Raw genomic sequence first — 24,188 nt, 5'->3', positions numbered from 1 at the left:
CATTTAAGTTTTTAAGGAAACTTTCATTTTAAGGGGGTGGCTGTAGACTGACTATTAGATGATCAGCAGTTCTATAAATTGAAGTACTCAGTCAGCCCATGGCGCAGCTGAAGAAAGCCAGGGGTTTCCTCACACAATCATATTACAAAAATCATTATATTAAGAAAGAGTAATAAATATGATAACTGTTTTAATTGCCCTTCTGTTTCTAAGCCTTTAGGATTTGCATTTTCAAGTGTAGCTTCTCAACTGTAAAGGCCAGAAAATCTCTTTAAATGAATGAAAGTTAATGGGAAGACTGTATGTGGGGCTTTTTTTAACACTGAAAATGTCTGTTAAGTTGCAGTTTCTTGTTGAAAAAAACAACGTGCTTCAAGTTGCATTGGGTTTTGTGAATTGGTCTCGTGCTCACTAGGACACTGATTCGGCAGAGGCTCTGGTGGAAGACCTAAGCACTGTTAAAATGGAAGCAAATGTGTAGTTCCCCTGGAATGGGTAAGATGGCTTAAAGGTTTAAATCTAAGCCTGCACTATGGTGTTTTGGTGGAATTCTTTTTTTTTTTTTTTTTTTTTTTGGAGTGGGCTATCGGTCTCTAATCCTTTCAGACTGGGTGTTACAGTGCTGAATGTTAAAGATGTTTTTAAAGGGCAGCGGTTAATCGGTGAGCTCCTGATACTTCTTTCTCAATATCATTCTGCTTGAGGCTGTGAGGACGTGTGGACAGCAGTGCACACTCAAAAGGCAAAGCGACTATAGAAAGAAAATATTAAAAGAACTGGAGAGAAGTGCAGTTCTCTGCAGAGTTTTTGAAGGATCACAAAAAGCTATGGTGAATTTGGGTGGAATAGCAGTGTAAGCACTAGAATATGCATTGAGGTCCACTTTAAATAGTCAAATAAACCAGAAGACATCAGGATGAAATTATTTTATGATGGTCTTTATATTCACTGCAGGAGAAGCAATAAAGATATTTACAATACAAAGTTGTGTATAAGGAACCTAAATCAGGTCTCAGGAAGAGATACTGCTTATTTAAAGAGATGTTCGCTAAGGCAGTCATGTTACTTTTCTGCTGTATGGATTTATGGTCTTGAAATGGTTATGCCCCATAACTCTTAATTAAGCTTGACAGTTTTAGTATTGAAATTGAAGGAGCTGGTGGGAAAGATAGTCTGCAAACAAGGGCCTCTCTTAATGGTCCCAGCGCTTGTCTTTGTTTACAGTCTTTACTGTATTGTGGAGGAAGGAAGGAAGTAACAGTTATCTTTAATCATACATGATCTGCAGCATGTCAAAACAAGGGACTATAAACAAGCACAAGTGGCTTATAATAAAAGCAGTTATTAGAGACTTTGTGTAGTGACTAAACCTACCAAACCTTATTTGTGTGACGAGTATCTCACGGGAGCAGATTGTCATAATGATTTGGTGGCTCTACTTGTGTAAGTAGTCTACCTACAGGCGTGCTGTGGGGGACCTACTTTCTTGTGAGCATGTATTTGCTGGGTATGGTATCCTGTTCTACCAAACCGCAAAGGGGTCCCAGTAATACTATCAGACCATTTACTTGCAAAGGGCTTTTTCAATCCTACTTAGAAGTTAGATGAAGGATGAACAGCTCTCATTCAAAAATTTTCAACACTAAGTATTTTGTTTATACCTCTGGAAGAAGCATCGATATTCCGGCAGTGTTCTACATTTATTTCTTTATCATGCAGTGGTTTTATTCCAAAATGCAAATGTTGGCCAGTTCTTGATCTTAGTAAGTCCACCGAATAGCTTATCAGAGCTATTCGTTCCACAGAACTTTGATTTTGGGTCTTATTTTTCTGCCAGATGAAATACAATGACATATTGCAGAATAAAATCTGAAGAGGAACCTCGTCCAGGTTACATAAAAATTCCTGATGTGGCTGATAATATAATGCAATTTTCATTGCCTTTGGTTTTTGTATCTTTCCTTTTGTTTGTTTTAGCTCATTTTCTCCAGATGTAGATTTATCTATTTATAAAATACATAGAAGTAGGTCTTAAAAATGTTTTGTTAAAAAAAGAAGCCAGTGGTGGATGTAAAATTATAGAATGTCCTAAAACAGGCAACAAAACTAAGCTGCCTCCGTTAGGTAAAGAAAATTAACTCCAGAAATAATAAAATGAAGTTCATGAAAACGAAAGACATATTAACTTAAAAGTGAAATGTTTGTGAAGGTTGTTGGCAAATTACAGTCTGTTGCCTTTCCTTCCAATGCCTTTTAAAAGCATTCTCAGGATAATAGTGAAAGACATTCTTCTGCTCATCACTCCTTACCAGAACCTCACTCCGGGGGCCTGGACACCCTCCCACCACCACCACCGCTTACGTGGGCTGTTGTTCTGGTCACTGTGAAAGCCCTTGTTGCCCTTGTGAACCTTCTGGATGGCACTCTGTACCTTGCGTCAGATCTGCTCCCTTCAAAGCACGAAAGAATCTGCTTTGGGAAAACTGCAAGACTGAAAAGGTGGTATAGTCACGAATGTCCTCTCTGGCATCCAGCCCGAAGAGCCTGGAGTTGTTACAGAACTTAGTTGTCTCAGCATGGATTTTCATCAAAGCACATGAGGTGAAATCCTGGGAGTTAATGGGAGTTTTCTCGTCAGTCTCACCCATGGTAGCCTAGTTGAATGCTATGCGCAGTTAAATAAATGCTAAATTAGTACACAAGAGTTCAGGACAGTAAGAGATGCTGTATTTCATTAGTATGGCTGAACGGAAATAGGGCAACAGAATTTTTAAAGTTGTCCAAAGTAGAATTTGGCCAGAAGCCATCTGTGATATGTAATGTTTGTTGTAAGATGAGGCTGAGAGGCAGAAAGGAACTTCTGGGTTTTAGTATTTGCTCATTTGCCGAATAGGAGTATGATCTTCCTGCAGTCTCATAATGCCTATTTTCCTGTTTCTGAAAATGGGATGTTGCTGTCTGCACTCACAGCATTATACTGGAGTTCAGACCTTGGGCTATTCAACAAATGCATCTATGGCTTTTAGCCACAGTGTACTTGTCTTGAGCACTGTAGTTAAACTGCGTATACAGGGCGGAAGGAGAATTTGGTGTATAGAAGGAGTACAACCCGTTAGACTAAGTGTACTAAGAAGGAATCAGGCTGAGCTTGTCAGTGGGACTACCATGAGCAGCGGGAAGAACGAAGCATCTAAAAATCCTCCTCTGTTGGATTCAGACATCTTATGCTGTGCTGCAGCAAGTGATTTCCGCTTATGACTCCAAGTGCCAAATCTTCTGAAGACAGCAAGACAACTACTCTTCTCACCTGAAAAATATCCTACAAAACCAGATATTATGCTTTGCTCTTAAAGCACAACACATGCTAGGAAGGAGGCAAAAGTGGGTATAATGTTCTTGTAATACTGCGGTGAAGTAATTGGAGGATTTATTCAAGGTGTGAAAGAGAGATTTGGATAACTAAACACTGGAGAACTATATCCAGGTCAGTGGACTGCAGAGACGGACTTCCATATGTTCCTTCTGTTTAGTTGTTTTATGAAAATAATTCAACTAATTTATTTAACTTTTGAAACAGGGCGGGAAAGTTCTGCTTCCCTGAGAGTAACGTCATGTCTGGGGAGGAGAGTGCTGTCTTGACTGAAGCGGGATTTGGATGTGAATTCCCTCTGACATGGAAGGAACCTGAATGTGGGGCATCAGCCTCCTGAGGGAGCGTTCCAACTATTAATCCGCACTGATAAAAGGTATAGCTCCTTCCCAGTTTTTGAAAAGGAGATGGCTGATGCTGTGAAGCTGGATCTATTAGGTATGCTCCGAGGACAGCTACTTCAAACGTGCCCTTCAAATGAGATCAGTAGAGAAATGCCTGGTTGGTGGGTAGCAGTGGTGTTTTGAGATCAAAGGAGGCATCAGGTTGCGTCAGCCTCTTAAACTTCAGGTGCATCTCAGTGCAGATAGATATCAGGCTTTTATGTGCGTAGGAAATGTTAATGCCAATACCTGAAGTGTCAGTGGAGTGCTTGGGGGCAGCAGAGGAGGGGTTTTGAGTGCCGGGCCGTCAGGCACTTAGGCATTCATGTGGATCTTGCTCTTTGGTCAGTACTCTAATATGTAAATCATTAGATATCTATTAAATTTTGTTAATCCTATAGAAAATACCCAAAGATATCTGTTCAGCATAGATAGGTGAAATAAGACGGCATTATACTGTTTGCAGAGCTGAATGTTTACTGAGCGTATTGTGCTTTATACCGATTTGACCGGAGAGGCCACTGAATAACATCATCTGCCTTGTGATTCCTTGAAGTCACCTTACTCTTAGAGCATGCAGATTGAGCTGATGATAACGGCTGAAGTTCTCGAGTCAGCCGTGGAGTTTGTATGCCTAGTTGTATCCCTAGGAATAGAGACATCCCAGATAACAAGTATTGTTAGCATGGTGTATTCAGGCAATGTTTTTATATGCAAGGACGACATTACGTTAGACCTGGCTATTAATCAGCTAGAAAGTGAGCAACTGTCTTGGGTTTTCTTTTAAGGTTAGAACTTACTTGAATAGTAATAGCAGTTTTGGGGGACACTGAAGAGGTCGGTCGGTGGTCCTAAAGTTTCTCTGAAGTGAAGATATTTTAATACCTTTTTGAGGAAAAAAAGGTTAAAACTAGAAGCTAATGTTTTATAGTAATTTCTGTTTATTTCTCAGGCTGAAGATAAAAAGGAAACCTCATAGATTCTCTGTGCATTCGCTTTCAGTTTCATTTTGATGTAGATTTAAGCTCCAATCCTAATGTTCTGTGCCTAGAAATTTTAAACAGGAAAGTCAAATTTACCATAACACTATCAATATTTTTTATATCAAGCCTGTATGTCTAATTCTTGTCCTTTAAGAGCTTCCAATTTGTATTGAACTTAAAAAGTGTAAAATGGCTGCTGTCTCAGAAGATGACTTGCCTGTGAATAACAAAGCAAAGCAGTTAGTATATCTTCGTGGTTTTTTTTTTTAGAAGGTAGTTGCAGTGAAATTCATGCACTGTTAAATTTTATCTGAAATATGAAAGGTCGTGTCAGATTCTGCAACCTTGGGGACTAGAATTCCCATTCTGCAGAAAATTGTCCCTCCTCCTCCTATTTTACTCCCTATTCATCTCTTCAGCCTCAGATGGCTATTTTCTCCATGCTGCAGGATGAAATATATCTGACTAATCTCCTAGACCCTTACTTGTCTGTGCGTATATCAGAAATCTCTTTCTTTTTTGGATCGCTAGGCAATTTGAGTCCAGCCAGTAGTCTTGAAAACTGGAAGAGTATAACTGATAAGGTGATAACATCTCAGCTAAAAAAAATAAAACCAAACCAAATCAAAACAAAACAAAAACCTGCTGCTTCCAGGTAATTCGGAACTTTGTTGTGCTCAGGTTGAGGTGAAAGTCCTGTTTGCACAAAGCGCAAGATGGCAGATGGGTGGTCCAGCAACATCTCTGGAGACAAACAGCAAGGGTAGGAGGTAAACCAAGCCAAAGGCCTTGCAGTAGCAAATGGTGCATATGTCAATGTGTCTCCCCAAAAGCACGTTAGGGTTTATGTACCTTGCTACCTCCCCGAAGTGACTGGTTACTCTGACGGGTTTATTTTCAAATGAGAGTTGGTAATGGGGCGCAAGCATCATTTCCACGCGTATAGTAGTAAGAAGTGTGATTGTTATGATTTGTATCTAAATAGACGGTTCTCCTGATTCAGTTCAGTCGAATGTTGCCCTGGGGAGTTGAATCCTGCCACGAAGTTTCTTTGTGATGCTGGACAAGTTATCTAAAACTGAAGATTCAACTACTGGGAACTGTGTGATCTTGTTCTGCTTGACCAGATTGAGGTGTTTGACACATAAAGAGCAGAAGTCCTAAGCACTCAGAAATGCAGCTGGGGACTATAGGAATTTGTATGAAAAGAAGTGTCCCATCGCATACTGAGATGAAAAATGCAGCCCTCGCAGTCTCCAAAGGAGCACCAGAATGAACAGACAAGTTTTCATTGCAAGGCGTAGCACCCTTCTAGGAGCAGCAGTGGTCAATAATGTAGGTCGGTTGTCCCATGGGTATGGCTGTGTTTATGACTTGCTGTGAAAAATTAGTTGCTTTGAATTCATCCACATAAATTCTTGTAGAGGGCTCTCCAGAGAGTACCGTATTGCCGCTTTTCAATAAGACAGTTTGCACAAATCCCCTTTTCTTCCTCCTCCTCTTGCTGGAATTTGCCTGGAGAATTAAGAGCTGTAAAATATTTAAAAATCAATAGAATTTACATGAAAAAATTAACACTACAATGCACTGACAGGGATAACACTGTATTTGCACGAAAAGCAGCTGGGTATGCATATTTGATTTATTCATTCAATAAGTTTGAGAACATGTAAGGTCTGTGATCCTCTTGCATAATTTGTGCTGGTTTATTATTGGAGTTGTCACTCTTACAAGGAAAATTAAATGGCTTGTTTGGAGGCTTGGGATTCAGTGTGGTAAAATGCAGCTACACAATGTTTTATAAATAGTGGCTATAATTAATACAATAGTCCAAGCTTAACTGTTTCTCTGAATTAAAGTTGACAACTGCCTTGTTAGCAAGAGCACAGACGTAGTGAGTGGATTTTACGGGCTGACTTGAAAGACGTTTTTCCATTTTCAAAGTAGCAGTTCCGCAGGAGTTGTGAAACTTTTTAAATGTGAAGCATTTACATTTCAGAGAGCTGTTTTGGGCTGCATAAGTTTGAAATGATGCTTTTCAGCTTCTCCGGTATCACACTGGGTTTCCTGGTGAAGGGAAGCGCTGCTGGGGGAAAACTTAGTTCAAGAAAGAGAACAGCAGAAAGAGAAGCATTTTTGTGTAAGGTGCACTATTTGTTCAGTACAAAATGAGGTTTTATTCTGAAAGGTAACCTTAAAAAGTAGTATCTTACGATTTGATGTTAAGTGCTTTCCAAGGAATTTATGGTGCAGATGAACTCAAGTTCTGGGTTAACACTCCCTCCCGCTTTCCCTACACAACAGGTAGAAGTGTCTGTTGCTTCTTAAGTATAACCATCCAAAGTTAGAGCCAAAGTTTTATGAGTATAAGATTACAAAAATCTGTTGCTCATTTAAATTAAGCTGATCTTGTGGCATCAGTCATCTTAGTTTGGTAAAGACATTGGTTGACAAACAAAATTGGTAAGCCAAAAGCCATGTGACTATTAGTGTATTTACATTAGCATTTTATTTTGGATTAAGAATTTGCTTTTGAAGCAAATCTCCTGATCCTGCCTATTTACTGTGCTTTGCTTTACATTGCAGAGTGGTTTTGGAATATGTAAGCTAAATTCCTTTTGGATGAAACTAAAAATGTGCTGCAGGAGTGCATGTAATGCTCTTCTACTGCTAATGGGTATGTAGTCTACAGGACCAGATGAGACCTGGCTTGAAGCAGCCTCCCTCCCTCCCTTCCCTACTTCCCTACTTCCCTACCCACAGTACATGCATGTAGTGTGAGTAACGTACCTTCAGCATCAACAGTTTCACTCTATAGACCTGATTTTATTGTGCCATGCTACTTCCTAATGTAGACATAGATAGTGCTCAGAGGGAGTTGCCAAAGACATTCATTGATAAACCAGAATCTTGTCTTGTGAGGTAGAAGTCAACTTTCAAGAACAATTGCTACATCAGCAAGTAAATTGCCTATTAGGAACTGCATCTGTGTAGGAAAGCACAGGTGGTGGTGTTTCAATGTCCAAAAAACAAAGTTACGACAGTGAAGAAACCCTTTCAGGAAATGGGGCATCCTCCATAGTCTGATGGACTCATTCTCCTTAGTTTTTGTCTAATCAAACATTAATTTACTTCAGTTATGATGTGGAGGGTGTTCCAGGTGAGTATGTTTGGGAAATGGATGGTAGCTCTTAAAATAAGCCCTGAATGAAACGGTCCATTTCAATAAGCTGCCAAGTAGTTCTTCCCAGAAGATTGGGTTTGGACTTAACACTTGGGGACAGGTGCTTACCTGGCAGACAATGATGTAGATTTGGAGCTGATCCCCCAAACTCATTTATTTTCGTTTTAAAATCCCATGTTCTCTGTGTTCAGGTAACATCTGTGTATCTGCTGAGCATCTATTTGCTTTTTCATAAAGACATTGTTTTTATTTTTTTAAAAAACCAATATATTGCCATTTGTTTTGTGGAAAATCTGATTCAGTGTTTTGGAATAGTTTTTTTGCAAGTGGTAGGTGGAACAAAGAGCCCATTAGGACTGCGCTAAAAATGCTGATGAATGTCAAAGAGAAAGCTAATTGTGGTGCTACAACTAATACAACAAAATGAAAACAGTTTTACCAGGAAGCTTTTTGAGGTTGTAGCGAGCAGTTAGAATACTCTTCCTTTCTGTGTATTCAATGCTACAATAATTTTCTGCCATTGGAGGCAGCAAACGATACCGTTTCAGGGTCCTATCTCTTTCACTGTTGTAAAACCACAATAGTTCAGGTGTAATCAGTGGCGTTTTTCTACATGAGCTTTCATTTAAGCAAGAATGTGAGTGACTTTATCAATAGAGTAGTATTCTTTAAATAGCCGTGTTCCTAATTTAAGAATTATCTGTATTACAACCTTTTTTCCTTAAGTGTTTGTTAAAATTGTCCACTCCAGTTCATTGCAATGAATTATTTTTTTTTCGTGATGTCATAATTATACCGTATTAGTGGCATCTGCTTCACCAAGAGCAGAAGTTCCCATTCTAGTTTTTGTTTGACTTAGTAGTGCTTAGCACTACATAGGAGCCAAGTTTTTCGATCCACCCACTGGACAGAAAATTTTTAAAGTAAAAGCTGATATTTTCTGATTTTTTTGGTAGACTGTATTTCAACTAAATAGGAGAGTTTAACGTATTAATTAAAAAAAAAAAAAAAACAAACAAACACAAAACCAACACCAAAACCAAACCTCAAGCCAAAAACATCGCAAGTCGCTTTAGTAATTTTGCTTTGGTCATCTGTAGCAATAACGTGTAGTTCTGCATGAACAGTATTTTGTAGTGTTTGCTGGTTTCATTAGCTGCTTTCCTCAGGGTTTATTATGATAGGCTCACACTAAATATAACTTAGGTGGAATTCTTAGAATCACAATTTCAATGCTAATTCTTCTGCAGCAGAAGAAACTTCAACAGCCCCAGCCTGTTGCTGAGCTGTCTTTTATCAGTGTCACTGGTTTGGAATTGTGAAAAAATGCCTTGTCCCTTCCCACATACTCTGACATTTAAGTAGGCAGTGACTGTTCACTTAAAAAATGAATCTGCGGGACAGGAATTTCCTGAATGATGGTACTGGAAATCAAATAACTTTTCTTTTTTTTTTTTTTTTCCCCATCCTGCAACGTGAGCAGGAGGAAGTTTTCAGTGGGATCATTCCCCGTTTTTCTCTCTCAAAGTTCACTGTATCTTTGGACTCCCATCTATGCGATCAGGAATATGTGTATCCCAAATCTCTGCATTATGTTTCCAAGGGATCTCGGTTAGCATCTTGGATATCTAGATGTATTTCTACCAGGACAGAAATCGTCTCAAAATTTATAACCATCTTCCAATTTGCAACTTGCTAGATCAAATTAATGAAACACTTTATTAATGGTAAAATCCCTCTGCCCCCATACTACCTGCCTCTTTCCTCCTTCTTCCTCTGTACTAAATCTGCCTTGTTTTGAAAGATGCTTGGTAGATCATCAGAAAGGGAAGGAATGGCTCCTCTTCAGGCAAGCAGTAAAACACAAACACCAAACAACAAACCAAAACAGGAATTGCTTAGTGGAAGCCCCTTTCTGTGGTTGAAGCCCTGACTTTGGAGTCATACTTCGTTAGCACCTTGAGGCATGCTGGTATCCTAGCACAGTGTATCCCCCCCATCGCGTGTTACGGCTTACATCGTTTCACAAAGACTGGGAATAGCAGTGATCTTTCCCAAAGGCCCTGGTGTTTGAAGCAATGAAAACTTTTTGCCCCCTCAGAAAATTCAATAGCCAGGAACCTCACAGTATACGGAATAACTTGTAGCGATATTATTCTAAAACACTGAAAGGAAACAAAGAAGGGGCATATATTATTTTGTTGGCTACCAGAGAAAAGGTTGTCTTTAAAAATATATATGCCTTTTGCATATGCTTTGTGACAGACGTACAGCCTGAAGACTGGCATGTGACAAGGGGAAATCAATAAAAAAATGCATAATGGTATTATAAATATTTATAGAATAGCTAGATTAGTATAATATGACAGGGAGAAGCCAAGAAGGTTTTTAGAATAGCAAATGTGTGCTCTAAAATATATTGGAATTCTCGTGAGTGAGTTAAAATGGGGTAGAAAGGCATTGCATAGGCTGTCAGAGACGTTTGCAACACCTTGATTAAAGTCCTTTCTAAGCAACCATGAGAAAAGTTTCATCAAAGAAGTGCAGCTAAATAAAAGTTGGAAAGCAGAGAAAGGAAAAAACTTTTCAGAAAGGATGAGGTTATTCACTGATGGTCCCAGGGGGACTTGTAGGGACTGTTGATTGATTTGCAGCCTAGGAAAGTAAGGAAATGGTTCTCTGACCATTCTGGCAGAATTAAAATGATCTGGTTTTATCCAAAGACTAGGAATTTTCCAAGTCCACTACAAGATTTTTTTTTAAACTATATTTTTTTTGCATATAACTGGCTGTTGATGTAGTTGTGTGCCTGTTAATACACACGTCTGTAAGTTATGCCTGTAAGACTGCAAGGTTTATAAGCAGCAAATAGGAAAACAAGCAGGTAAGACTGGAGATGAACAAATTTGGTTCCCTAAATGCAAGTAAAAATTTCCTCTAGTCATCTTTCTGTCCTCCTGTCCTGTAGATATTAGGCCTTACAGCATGGCTGATTCCTTTACAAGAGGACTTACACTGTGGAACTTGGCTCCATTCATTCTCTGTGTTGATGTAAACATGAAGAATAAGCTAGAGGTTTTGTATGGAGGAATTTATTCTTTTCTGCTTGTGCTGCAGATGGCTGAGTTCACTCAGTCTGCAAAAGCTGCAAGAAAAGTACATAATGAAAGAGAAAATTATACTAAAAATGGAAGAAACTATGCAAGAAACCAACTTACTTGTTCTGCCTCTAACAAAAGGCCAACAAAAGCTTCTTCAGTGGAGACATCCATATCTGGGGATAAGTTATTTTTGCTGCTGAATGCTTGCTTACAGAATTCTCTTTCCCATTAGTCCAAACAGAGCACAATTTTGTTAATGGTTGGGTCAGGGTGCTAATTATCTTTGTGAAAAATGGATGGGCAGACAGTCCAGGAGATAGATGCTTCCTAATTTGTTAAGGGCTTTTAAAGATAAATGGCCTTGAAGTAGATTTGTTTTCAAACGGATAGCCAGTAGAACGCTCGGAGCAGTGGCACAGTGAGCTCTCATCAGTTTTTTTCAGAGTGATGGATGTTACATATTCTGTCCGTTGACGTGGTCTTTGCCATCAGAAGTCCCAATTTATTAATAGTTTTTAGGGCAATAGTTGTAAATTATTGCAGCCCAATTTTATTACTGTTTTACATCTACCAAGGACTGAGCCCTTTGTGCAGCTTTATATTAACTCAGCGAGCACTATTAAAATATTGACATTTAGGCTCATTTTGGTAGCATTAATCATAGCATTTTATCATGCATTAATTGCAGTGGTTTGAAATTACTTGAATGTTCACTTTTCTAAAAGCAAGAGAAACAATAATTTCCATTTCTCCACTTTTTCAACCCATAGCTGCGGTTAAAAAAAACCCACAACCCAAAACACATTATAAAAATCCTCCTAATTGTGTGGGCTGGGGGCATCTACCTCTTTGCTTCTTTGCAACAACTGAACAAGTAAGAGCCAGCAGCTCTTACAGGCCTCACTGGAAGCTCTTGGAAGTGTCATCTCTGAAAAGCAGCCTCCGAAGTCTTGGTGTGGACACCTACAGCCAGGCCTTGGTTTCAAAAACTTATCTTAAAATATATCAAGAGTCCTCCCGATGTGCAAAAAAAAAAAAAAAAAAAGCTAAAAAGCTACTGTGTTTCTATATGCTGATATTGCTTAAGGGTTTAAAACAGATGCAGAAATGCCTTTTGTTATTCACCAGCAGGAACGGGTGTACAGCATTTGTGTCTATTTGTATTATCATATCAGTGAAAGAACCTGTGATGTTTGCTGGCTCACTTCAGTGGAGGGCACCACTAGATGATTATGTTTAATATAAGGAGTTGGCAGCCTTTCTCACTTAACCATCGTTAGGATATCTGCTGCTGAGGTCCCATTTTGCGAGGCAGCTGGAAATTGGCACTTAGTTTGAATGTATTGTTTTCTGCCTTTCTCTCAAAGTTCAAGGACAAGGCAAAACTGTTCAGACTAAGCAAAGATGAAGTTTTTTCTCACTCTGCTTTGTTTAGTTGGTCCCCTGACCCCTCCTTTATTTTCAAAGTAAATTTATTCCCCTATATATACAGGAATTAAATACAGGTGTGGACCACGTCAGCAAAGATGCAAGTGGAAGACATGTAGGAAGGAATTGGAAAGCACCAGGCAGAAGGCAGCTGTGGTAAACATGTAGACATTTTACTGGAGTAAAAATTATCTAGGTCTTCAGTAGTGTTTCTCTTAAATACTTACAAAGGAAGACAATACTGTTAACTTCTGATTTACAGATAAGGGAACTGAGGCATAGAACGGGTTAGTGGAGAAACCGCAAATCGCTCAAAAGGCAAGATGCAGAATAGTGCAGCCATTCATGATTTTGAAGATTGTCCTCTCCCCACTCCCACCTTAAGATGTTCCTGCACCTTCAGGACTTTCACCATCTGTATTTTCCCTGGTAACATCATATGGCATAAGCCAGAGCATTACCTGTAGCCTTCTGCCTCCTGCTATACTGGATCTGCTCAAAAGCCCCAAAGCCTTTTTAGTCATAGAGGTTTTCTTTTTGCACTTACAGTGACTTGACATGACCAAATAATACTTCATTAACCTGGTTGCCTAAGGATATCAAGCTCCAGGGGAAACTTGTATTCCTATGTGATTGGCAAGATAATTAGGAAGTGAAATAATCCAAACCCCAGCACAAGCAACCATCATAAGATATATGTATTTATTCTTTGAAACCAAAGTGTGCCATATCATAAATCCTTGTATTTTAAGGCTTTTATATTTGTAGGTTTATTATCAACCTTCACAATGGGCATATTGCTAGGGCAGGGGGCTTTAGGAGCCCATTCAGACTGTTGGATCAGTTCAAGCTGCTGGGAAATCTACTGAGATTTTTAGTCTGCGGTATCACCTAGATAACACAGGCTAAAATTCACTTCTGCTTTTACTAGCTTTGATTTTGAGCTCCTTGGACATGGCCTTTCATTCTGTATTTGTAAAGCATCTACCACAATTAGAGCTTCTACGTGATATGAAAACGTAGGCACAGAAGCCACGGATGGTAGCAAGGGTCCTGCATCCACCAGGAGGGTGGAATACTGGACCTAGAGACGGCTTCATATGGAGTCAGCTACAGCCTTCCCTGTTAAGAGAGGCCAGGGCAAAGCTAATATCAGTAAATGCTGCATCCATTCGGCAGCAGCCAGTGGGAGATTAAATAAGAGACCTGTATAGATGCGGGGTCCTGTTGAGCATGGCCTTCGGTGGGTAAAAGTCACTTATAAATTAAATGTTTAGCAAAATCCTACCAAGTAAAAGTCGTCTAATGAAGTTCTGGCAGCTTCTCTATCTGAAAATGATGAAACCTGAGAAGCGAAGAAACTGGTGGAGTTGCTCTGAGGTGGTTGGACTAAAATTAATATGACAAAAGCAAAATAAAGAAAATAAGGGGGGAAAAAAATCAATATTCTCGCTAATAAGAATCAACATTTGTCTTACAGGAAACCTGAAGTTTTGCCTTCTGATTCTGAACCAGCCTTTCGACAAAGGTCATTTTCATTGTCTGTGGAGCAAAGGTAATAATAACTTACATACATCTTCATTTGCTTATTTACTTAGCTGCTACCCAGCTAATGTACTTCATGTCTGTTGAATTGCAATGTGGCAATTTGCTCTTAACTGGAGCAACCTTCTGGTGAGGGTGTGATTCGGCAGAATGTGTCCCTTGTTGCTGAATGCAGCAAATGAGCTGATTATGCAAATTCTGCATCTCTGCATTGCTTACGTCAGTGGGAACTTTATGGACTGATCTGTGTGAGACTGTAGCTTTTCAGAGGCATCTTAGGAATGATCATTGTTTTGCTGACAAAGTGTAGTAGATCAATGGTGCATTTAAGAGTCCGGAAGCGAGCATTGCTTTAAAGGTCATCAGTGAAATGTGTTAATTTTAATCAAAATAAAATGAGCCATGCAGATACTATGTTGTGAAAGCGATGGAAATTTGCGTGCGTGTCAGAAATATGCAAATCAGATTTCACCACTCCTTTGTTGAATATGCACAGTGCTAATCATCATCTCTGGTATGATAGCTGCAGATTTACTGACATTTTGTGCAGATCTATAAATCTTTACAAGCTCGGAGCTATTAGTTCCTCCAGTGCAGATATGTAGTCCTTCAGAAGCTTTCTGACAAACCGCAGGAACTGTCTCTAACTTGTTACCAGGCTGGGAACCTTGCAGAGAGATTCCTCTTAACTGACTGGGGCAGATAGAGCTATTTGATTTCACCATAGGCATAAGGGCTGGCAGGGGGTCGCTGTACGGTTAAAAGGAATTGCAGTAAGGGATGAAGCGGGGAAAGATGTATTCATATCACCTAACTCCAGTAAACCGAAACCAGGTGCCTATATAGGCAGAGAAGTGAGAAAAGGAGGAGAGACTTGCAGGACGATTCCAAGCGTCTGAATGAGCCCTGTACCCCAAACAGGCTCTCTTTCACTTGCAATATCAGCAGGAAACGGCAGCAAGAGATGCTTGGTGGAAGGGCTGCAAGAGTATTCTCTAGATATGATTCTACATGTTTTTTGATTTAAAAAGATGCACTGAAAGACATACTCTGTGTTAAATAATGATGGCAAGGAGGGTAAGTATTTTCATCTTTTCAATACTTTTCCAAGTATTTTCATCATTTCTTTGCGTCACCTTCCCTGTCTTTTGAGGGTTGAGATTAAAAAAGAGTGAGAGCAAACCAGAGGTGCACAGTTTGGCAGTATTTAGGGTCTTGCAGTACCTTGCACGTGTTGCTTTTGTGCTGTGTTCTGTTAATCAGACTTTTTTTGTCTGTCCTTTGGAATTTTAAGTCTTCCTCTTGCAATCAAACCTGTGCAGGGTAGCTCTTGGGGCATGGAGTGCTTCTTACTGTAACACCAATGGGCCCTTAGCTGTAGTGCTTCAGAGAAGGGTTGGGATAAGAAGTTGAATAAAATTGAGTAGACTACAGACTGTCTTGCTTGAAGACAGTCTTAGGTTTCTGTCCTCTGAGCATAACCGTGATGAAAGTAATTACTGGTGCTGTGGATAGTTTTTCAAAGAGTCTGTGGGAATTATAAGCTGAAGTCCTACTTAAGCTAATAAGACTTTTGCTGTTAGGGTACTTTCAGAAATAGATGGATATTTTCTAAGTAAATGACAGAGGAAGGTGGTGACATAGTGAACCCGAAACGTTTTTTTTTTTTCAAAACATCTTGGCTTCGGTAAACCGCAGTGAATCCAGGACAAGCTTTTGGCAACTGACAATCCTAGTGCAGGTGTAGTATCCTTCTGTAGGCGTCAGCGGCCTTGTGCCTCCTGGATCCTGCTTCCGAAGGAGTTTCAGCAGAGACACTGTTGCAGAACTAGGAGAACCTGGGGGTTTTGGTATGTAAACTGAAAGAAGGTCTGTAAGAATGCAACATCCTTAGAAACAGTGCTTGATGACTAGCTGTATATGCTTGAGATCTCATAAAGGAGTGGTGAGAAGGAAACAATGGGTCTGTTGATCCAAAGAATATTGCCAGCTACACAAACTGGGTGGGGAACAACGGAGAAAAAAAATGCAGAAGAAAAAAAAGTTAAAATACTGACCGACATCTCTAAGTTAAAGCAGTCTTGGGTGTTATACCAAGTACTGAATCCTGAGACATGTTATTTTCAAATAGGTTGTGTCCTATCAAAGTAACTTGTTTCATTAGCCCTGTCACTTTAGCATCAAGTGAAAAAGAAGGTGTGATGTGATATGTCCTGAGTTTAAAAAAAAAATAAAAATCACATTGATAAGTGTGGCTATTCTAGGCTAAAATCATCCCAGGTGTAACTCGTCATGACCTCAAGAAAAAGTGGTTGCAGCTAATTAGCCTTTGTCTTATTACAGACTTGCATGAAATCTATTTTTACTGACATACTTTGAAAAGAACTATTTCAATCTGTACAAGTTTGCATGAACTTCCTTCCCTGTGCTTTGTGAAGGACATCGAAATCTGATGTCTTCACTTCCAGGGGACAGCTTTTACCACTCTTACCATACAAGCTGGCTAAGTGACAACAGTGAGGTATTATAAGCTAAAGATGACCGTGATTTTAGTCTATTATATTAATTATTGTAGTAAACCAATCTAGAACACTTTCTTTTTGTATTGATTGTAGTCATATAGTATTAGTGCTCTCCTAAAGGTGGAATGGATGAAATGCTGGAGAAGGAATACTTTGCAAAAGCACAAAGAAGAATAACATGGCAGAAAACACTGGTAGTTCACGGAAGGATTTATTTGGTTGGGTATAGTAGAAAGGGGACAAGCCACATGGCAAAAGAAATTGAAGAGAAGAGACAGTAAAGGGGAACAGGTATGGGAAAAAGGTCTCACGATAAGTGAAGCTGATATAAAGAGACTGAGTATGGGAAGGTGAGGTGGATACAGAGGGTTGGGAATACACTGAGTAATCACAAGGCTGGGAGCAGTCAAATCCATCAAAAGTGCTCTGACTGTAGCTGTTACTGCAGCCATTTTCACTAGTGGAAGCCGTACGGCTTCCCTCACCGTCCTTATCCTAATGGTGGAAAATATGTGGAAGAGACAGGGCCCTGCTTTTTTCAGAGCCGTGTGCTTTTGTGTCTGGGAGGTTCCTGTAAGACTGGATCCAGTAGGGCCTTACCTTAACCCTGTCACGCATCCTAAATTCCTTGTATTTCAGTGATGTTTCTAGCTCCTGTTTTGAATCCTGTTTACCAAAAAGAAAAATGGTAGGAGAAAAAGTTCCAGCTTACGTTAGTCTCTGGTGATGCTTTGCAAATGGTTTCAAATGTAAATATATCTTTAACAGAAATGACTGTGAGTTGAAGGTCTGAAGGCTCTCTCTATGTTATGTTTGAAAAGCACGCAGGCCTCGGTTTTACTGCCTGAAAACAGAAGAGGCTTTTCAGAGAGTAAAAGAAAGTTATTGAGATTTGGATTCTGCACTTCAAAATCTCTTTAATCAGAAATTCAATTACTTACTTATTCCAAGAATTACAGAAATGTCGAGCGATTGCAAGAGCTTGTTTTTTTGGTGTCTCCCTAGTGAAGTACCAGGAAAGGTGAAGAATTATTGCAGTGCTAAGAAATTGCCTGTGTAAAATTTTTTCAAATTCAGGCTCTGAAAATTGCTTCTTGTTTCTGAAAACGTTGCCCTCACAAGCTGTAGTACTCAAATGATCCAGAATTGTCTGCATGTCATCACTTGATGGTAGCATGCTAAATGGCTGTGCATTGTACTTTCCGTGTTGACAACGACAGCTACAAAGAGCAAGAAGTTATGCTCTGCAAAATAACATTATTGTTTCGAGAATCAGAGTAAAATGGCAACATTCCACAGGATTCTGATGAAGTTCCCATCAGTGCTGTATTTCTGGGAATGGCAGGTTTGTTGTTAAATAGCATCTTCGGATTAGCTAGGGGAGAAAGACTATTACAATAGGTTTTTTCCTTTCGGTTCCATTTAACTTCTGGCTGGCTGTTCTTATATCCATGGCTTTACTGATAAATGCAGTTGCAGAATTGAACTATTGGTTAATGCAGTCCTGCTTGGCTGAAGAGGAAGACTATTACACTCGTGCTTTATGGTAAGAAAACATTTGCATGGGTGGTCGTGATGCGTTAGCCACCTTGCCTTCCTCAAAAGGATTGTGATCTTTTTCCGCAAATAAAGCTTTCTGCAAAATCCTTAAATCAAACAGATCAAGTTGAACTACTTTAAATATTAGCCGTTCATGCTATCAAATGTCTCTGGCTGATGTACTAGAATAAACTACCAACATCCTTTTGGAACAGGCTGACTAAATCCCAACTTCTGGGATGCGTATTTAATTATTGGACAAGCGGATGGGAAGGAGACATTATTGTATCAATCTTTTCTGGTTTAAAATCTATGAGACTGGGATGCAAAGATGTCTGTCCTTCAGGAGTATTTCCCTAAATAGTCTTTCATGGACCATTCCTTTCAGTTAAGGAATTTGGGCTCTAGCTATCTCTCCTTATTAAGCTTCTCTAGAGGCATAGTATGTAGGCATTTTATGACACTTCATAGATCTTGACCACAGAGGAACGCCAAAAAGAGGAAAAACTTGTGGCTCACCCTAGAGATTTCAGCATTGTGTTTTTGGCGGTCTTTATACTGAGATAGCAGGAAGCAGACTTCTACAGCAGCAGTGTAATATACCCAAATCCAAACTTGTGTTAGATTGTCTTCATGTAAACGGTATTTTCTTACACTACATCTGTTGTGATTGCTTATCCATAAATTGAGTTTTTCAAGTTTCCATCTCTATCAATAACCATTTTACAACAATCCAAGTGTCTATTGGATTTTAAACAGCATCTTGAATGTGAGGCAACTTTCCCGACAGGGTCAGCCTACTGTTTGGTGAAAATGCTGCTAATGAATGGATTGTTAGCACCTGGAGGTGACTACGAATTACAAAATACCTCCTCTTCCTGAGTAATCAAGTAAGGAAAGGTGCTAATTTGTATCATGGATTTTAGAGTCATCTGTCTTTGAACACCACATGCTTCCTTACATGTTATGTTCCATATGCTTTTGTCTGCAATATAACTGGTGAGTGATATTTTGAAAGTCTTCCATTGAGGTCCAAGAGCTGTGTATAAAGGCAAATAAGATGTAAATACAAGCAGCAGTGCAAAGCTCAGGTAAATATACTCAGGTAACAGATTAGTTGGAACAGTTTGAAGGTCTCATAGCAGAGAAAAGGATATTGTAGTTTGATAACAGGAGGGAAATAACCTGACTCTTCTTGGTGCCATTTTTTCTTATCCTTGATTGATACCTCTTCCTCCATTGTCTTCAGTGGTTGAACTCACCTACACTTCTGGAATTATTGGTATATACAGCCATTCACTTGCCCTCTTGCCTGTCAGCAATGAAGAACTTGCCTTGTTGGCATATGCTGCGCTTTTTTCTCACCTTTTATTTTCATTTCTAGCTGAACTACTTGTAATATATCTCAGATTTGTACTAGACCCAGAATTGGCAGCTGGCATAAAACTTGAGTGAATTTAGAGCAGCTGCTATTAATAAATAGGAAAATGTTCATAAAAATGGTGATTGGGATGTCGCATGGACTTGTATGCTTTATTGCACTTTCCAGCAGGCGTCCAGACTAGTAGTAACTCTTACTGCTGGCCTCAGCTAAACTACTCTGTTCTCCCCTGAGTAATATTAGACTCCTGATAAGTCAACAATGAAGTTCATTTTTACGCATTTGAATCAAAGCAGGAACATAATTTCTAGTTTGTATTTAGTAACTTAAATTTGTTTTTCTGTGCCACTCAATTTAGATTTAAAAAACAATTTTTTACAGTGGTGTGCTTGTTGTTGGACTGCATGCAATGAGTTAATGTCCTTCAACTACAGGAGTGTGAGAGAAGTGATTTCAAGTGTTCTTGAGAGTAGAGGATCTACAATATACTTTAGGAACAGGAAAATTTGGCCCTGTTCAGGGCTGGCTAACACCATGCTTTAAGCTTGAACACTACGTAATATCTAGATCTTAGAACATGCAGTAGTTTGCACTAGCAGGGATTTGGGGAATAAAGTTCTTCTAGACGAAGCTTTGCCCATGACTCAGTGTGTAAGCTTGACCTCTAACAGATTTTCAATGGTGACATGGAGGTTTACATTTGTCTTCATACAACTAAGCTTAAAACTCGAGAGAGATGGTAAAATTCTCCCATTTGTGACACATATATTGTTAGGGCCTTTTTGCTCTGGAATCAGGTCTCTCCAGAAGTAGCCTAGGTGTGTGGACATTTTGAAAAGTAAGTCTCACTGATTTTTGTGGATTTTTAGGTAGTTACAGGCAAAGCTGAGAACAGAGCTAATCTTCCAGACCTTTTGCCCGATTCAAGTTTCCTTACCATAGTAGTAGCTGTGATAGAACTGAGGTCTTCAGATAAAATTTGAGATGTACTAAGCTGCTTTTTTTTTTTTTTTGTGTTGATTTTAATTCTCTGCAAATCCAGCAGCAGGAAATTCTGAGATCTAAGAGGAATTTTTATTTGTTTAATGGATTTGAGATTTTGTTTGAAAAAAAAAAAAAAAAAGAGTAATTAAGATTCCCCTCTGTGATGCTTTGAAAAGCTGAACCCTGCTGAGCTGAAGTTCAGAGTAACAGAACAATAGAGAATTACTTTGAAGTACTAGTGAAAAGCATAACAGATTATTACAGCACAAGAAAAAAAAAAAGGGTTGTTACTACAGTGCTTTTTTGTATTGAGCTGGAATGCAAATCCCGTTAGGGGAGTTCTATTGTCACAAGATTTGCTATATAGAAGCCTTTGATAGCATCATCCTATATATCTTGTTACCATGATGTTTCCCAGAGGATGGTAGAAAGAAGGACCTTTGGGAAATATTGTCAAGAGGATACTTTAGAGCAGCCCAAGCAAAAAGGGAAGCATAAGGCCATAGGAAAAAAAGAAGATTAATAGCTCATTTTGTTAGTGATTTAACAAGAGAAAGGGTCCTGGGAATGAACCCAGAGAGCAGGGGTGAATGCGTGAGGTTAGCGTAAGAAAGACCTGTGACAGAAAAGGGCAGATTCTCAGTCCCATAAAGGGAACACTTGGATTTTCACTGCCTCAGGCTACGCAGTGAGAAGTGTTTAAAAAGATTGTTTCTCTGGGAGTCGCTACAAGGGAAAAGTATTATATTCATAGCTAGAGTTTAGCATGAATCTTCTACTAGGGTGAAGGTGTAAGGTCATGTAAAAGATGGATGATATCTAGGGTTGCTGTTGTCACTGTCTGTGATGGCCTTTGGATCAAACCACTGTTCTATAGTCTTCCTTTTTCTCTTACTCTAGGGTTGCCTTGGGGCAGAGAAACCTTTTTTAAAATTATTTTTTTACTTTTAAATTTTTTTAAAAAACGCCTATGTTGATACAAACACCTCACCATTAATCTTGGTCCAGAGTTTATTTCAAATGGTGACTGATTTTTAAAAGTGGATCTCTTCTTTTTAATTTACTTAAATCTAGTTATGTTTCCAGCTTTTGAATATTAGAAGTTTTTGATTACTTTATTACCATGATTGTAATAATGAGTAACACAGCCAGTGAACAGTTTAACTCTTCTATAATAAGTCAAGACTATGCTAGTATTTATTGGCTACGTGGCTGATGGAGTGTTCACCATCCTCTGTCTTCAGTGCCTGAAGGGACATCAGTTGTTCAAGAACATGGATGTTGGATTGTTGGTTTTCTCATCTAAATGATTTACGTACTGTCCTGGGCTCACTCATATTATCGAGTATTAAAATTGAACTTTAAATTAATGTAAGTCAGAAAATAGTTAACTTTTCTGCTCTGCTCTATTCATTGCCTCTGTTCTTTTGTACAGGTGTGCTGTTTTGTTAGATTATAGCAGTACATAATTATAATACCAAAAATACTATGTGCATTTACATTTGAAAACAGATAGTGGGATATTTTTTTTTTTTATAATGTGTAATTGGTTAGCTATCTTGTCACATGACATACCATAGAAGTTCTAAAATGATTGATGGACTTGTGTCAAAGGTGTCAAAGCTAGCTTTCTCTCTCATCCTTTCTTTTTTTGTTAACTGCCTTCTATAGCGTCACTACTTCTAAGCTTCTTTAATGTATTTTGGTGTTATGTTTTTCAGAATGTTGTCTGTGTGGTATGCATGCACATGTGTTGTGTTTGAGTTTGGGATCATGATGGTGTTTATTCCTAGGCAAAGACCAGAGTTTTTCAAGAGTTACTGGAGATCTGGGCTCCTCACTTTATGTACCTAGTCAGAGACTAGGTACTAAGAGTTTTAGTAAGAAGAAAATAGTTCCTATTGATACCAAGTAAACAGTTAAGTCTGACTTCATGGGGGTTATTCTTATGCTTGACATACCAAAAGTAAGTGATCAGGTACTTTGCTGGATTTGGTATGAACTGCATCTTGTTGGGATGAACCAAAGGAGCTATGTACGGTGTTAATTATATTACCTGAGCATGACAGATTATAAGAAAGATTTGAGGATTTTATGAATTTATTTTAGTTTGTTTCCTCTGTTAATGTATGGGATAGAGCATGGATGTTCAGCTGTTGAACATCCATATTAGTTGAACAATTCCATATTAGAACTTTGGAGTAGGGTTGGGGTTTTTGACTTGTTTATTTCTGTTTGCATCAAAGATTTGCTTATCTAAATGGATGAAGCTCTGTTGAGTTTGATTCAGTTTCACGTATTTACACCATCCAAAAACTTAGCACATAAAAATAGAACACCTTTTCTCTCACAAGTTAACTCTTTATCTAATACACTGAGGGTACATGGTGACATACAGGAGCCTGACTTCAGTTTTATTGACAGTGAATCACATTGGAGCAGAAAGAAAACATTTGTCATAGGTTTTTCATTCCGAAAAATTCCATTGACCTCAGAAATATCAGGGACAACCAATAATTTTTAGAAGTGTTTTATTATCATCTTCCATTGTTGGAAGCTTTATGACTAGGAGCTTGATGTAAAGGCTCTTGATGTCAATATTCCTTCAGTTACTTTGAATTAATTTGGCTCAGACCTTCATAAAAATCTTGCTTTAAAACTGTTTTCACTGAAATAAAGTTTAACATTAACTTAGATGACCTGGATACGGTATTGTTAGCAGCACAAGAATGATGGTTGGTTCAATGTAAGCTGCATTAGCACTGAAGTAATTCGTGCTGTAGAGTATCAATATTATTCTGTTGGAGTTTATTTTTCAAAATCCCAGCTGCTTTGAACTTCAAAGCCTTGCTGTTTGTGTTCAGATCCCAGGCTGTGGCTCCTTGGGACTTCTGTTTCTGGTAACATGAGTTGTTCAGCAGGTAACTAAGTTTTTGCTTATTTCTGAACACACACTTTATTTCAACCTTTGTCATGTTACCTGCATCAAGCACTTTGCTTTAGCTCCTAGCTTCTGGTAGTGCATAGTATTAGCTTGGTGTTTATGAGATTTAATAAGCTATGAATAATTGATAGTCAGGTTAGATTAGATGGTAAAGTCTAGAACGTCACTCTTGAAATGGGTTTCATTTGAAGAGGAATGGAGAAAGAGGGACTGATTAGACTTTGCGAACTTTTGACGTGGCCCCAAGTATTTTGAAGTTAAAGAACTGGAGAGGCTCAGAGTGCATCTAGACTGCTCTGTTGGGTAACATTAGTGGCTAAGAGAGAGCACACATTTGTAATATGCTGTCACACTGACTTAAAATTAATTTGGGGCTATGCCAATTCTACACTTAAACAATAATCTTAAGATTTTTACAAAGGATTTTTAATAAGTTATTTAGCCTATGAAAAGATAGGTTCACCTAGAGCAGGTTAGGTGGGTTTTGAATATCTCCAGTGCAGGAGACTCCACCACCTCTCTGGGCAGCCTGTTCCAGTGCTCTGTTACCCTCAAAGTAAAGAAGTTTTTCCTCATGTTGGGAGGGAATTTCCTGTGTTCCAGCTTGTGCCTGTTGCCCCTTGTCCTGTCACTGGGCACCACTGAAAAGAGTCTGGCCCCATCCTCCTGACACCTGCCCTTTAGATATTTATAAGCATTGATGAGATCCCCTCTCAGTTTTCTTTTCTCCGGGCTAAACAAACCCAGGTCAGCCTTTCCTCATAAGAGAGGTGCTCCAGCCCCTTGATCATCTTTGTAGCCCTCCGCTGGACTCCTTCCACTAC

The 24,188-nt window shown here is 39.0% G+C and overlaps 1 protein-coding gene across 4 annotated transcripts in view; it reads left to right on the top strand.

Moving 5' to 3' along the window:
* Window positions 1-24,188, top strand: part of TPK1 (thiamin pyrophosphokinase 1) — a 306,866-nt gene that overhangs the window by 48,802 nt on the left and 233,876 nt on the right. Inside the window, exon 2 of one of the 4 annotated variants that reach the window (XM_063325636.1) lies at window positions 13,930-14,004. The exons of 1 other annotated variant lie outside the window; for it this stretch is intronic. In XM_063325636.1, coding sequence (XP_063181706.1) covers window positions 13,930-14,004 — 75 coding nt within the window. Of the gene's footprint in view, window positions 1-13,929; window positions 14,005-24,188 lie in introns of those variants that run through there. 2 more of the 4 variants (XM_063325640.1, XM_063325638.1) reach the window with 2 other exon arrangements.

The sequence above is a fragment of the Chroicocephalus ridibundus genome, chromosome 2, assembly GCF_963924245.1.
Source record: "Chroicocephalus ridibundus chromosome 2, bChrRid1.1, whole genome shotgun sequence".
Taxonomy (NCBI): domain Eukaryota; kingdom Metazoa; phylum Chordata; class Aves; order Charadriiformes; family Laridae; genus Chroicocephalus; species Chroicocephalus ridibundus.
Note: the sequence above shows the minus strand (reverse complement) of the source record. Positions and strands in the feature narration are given on the sequence as shown.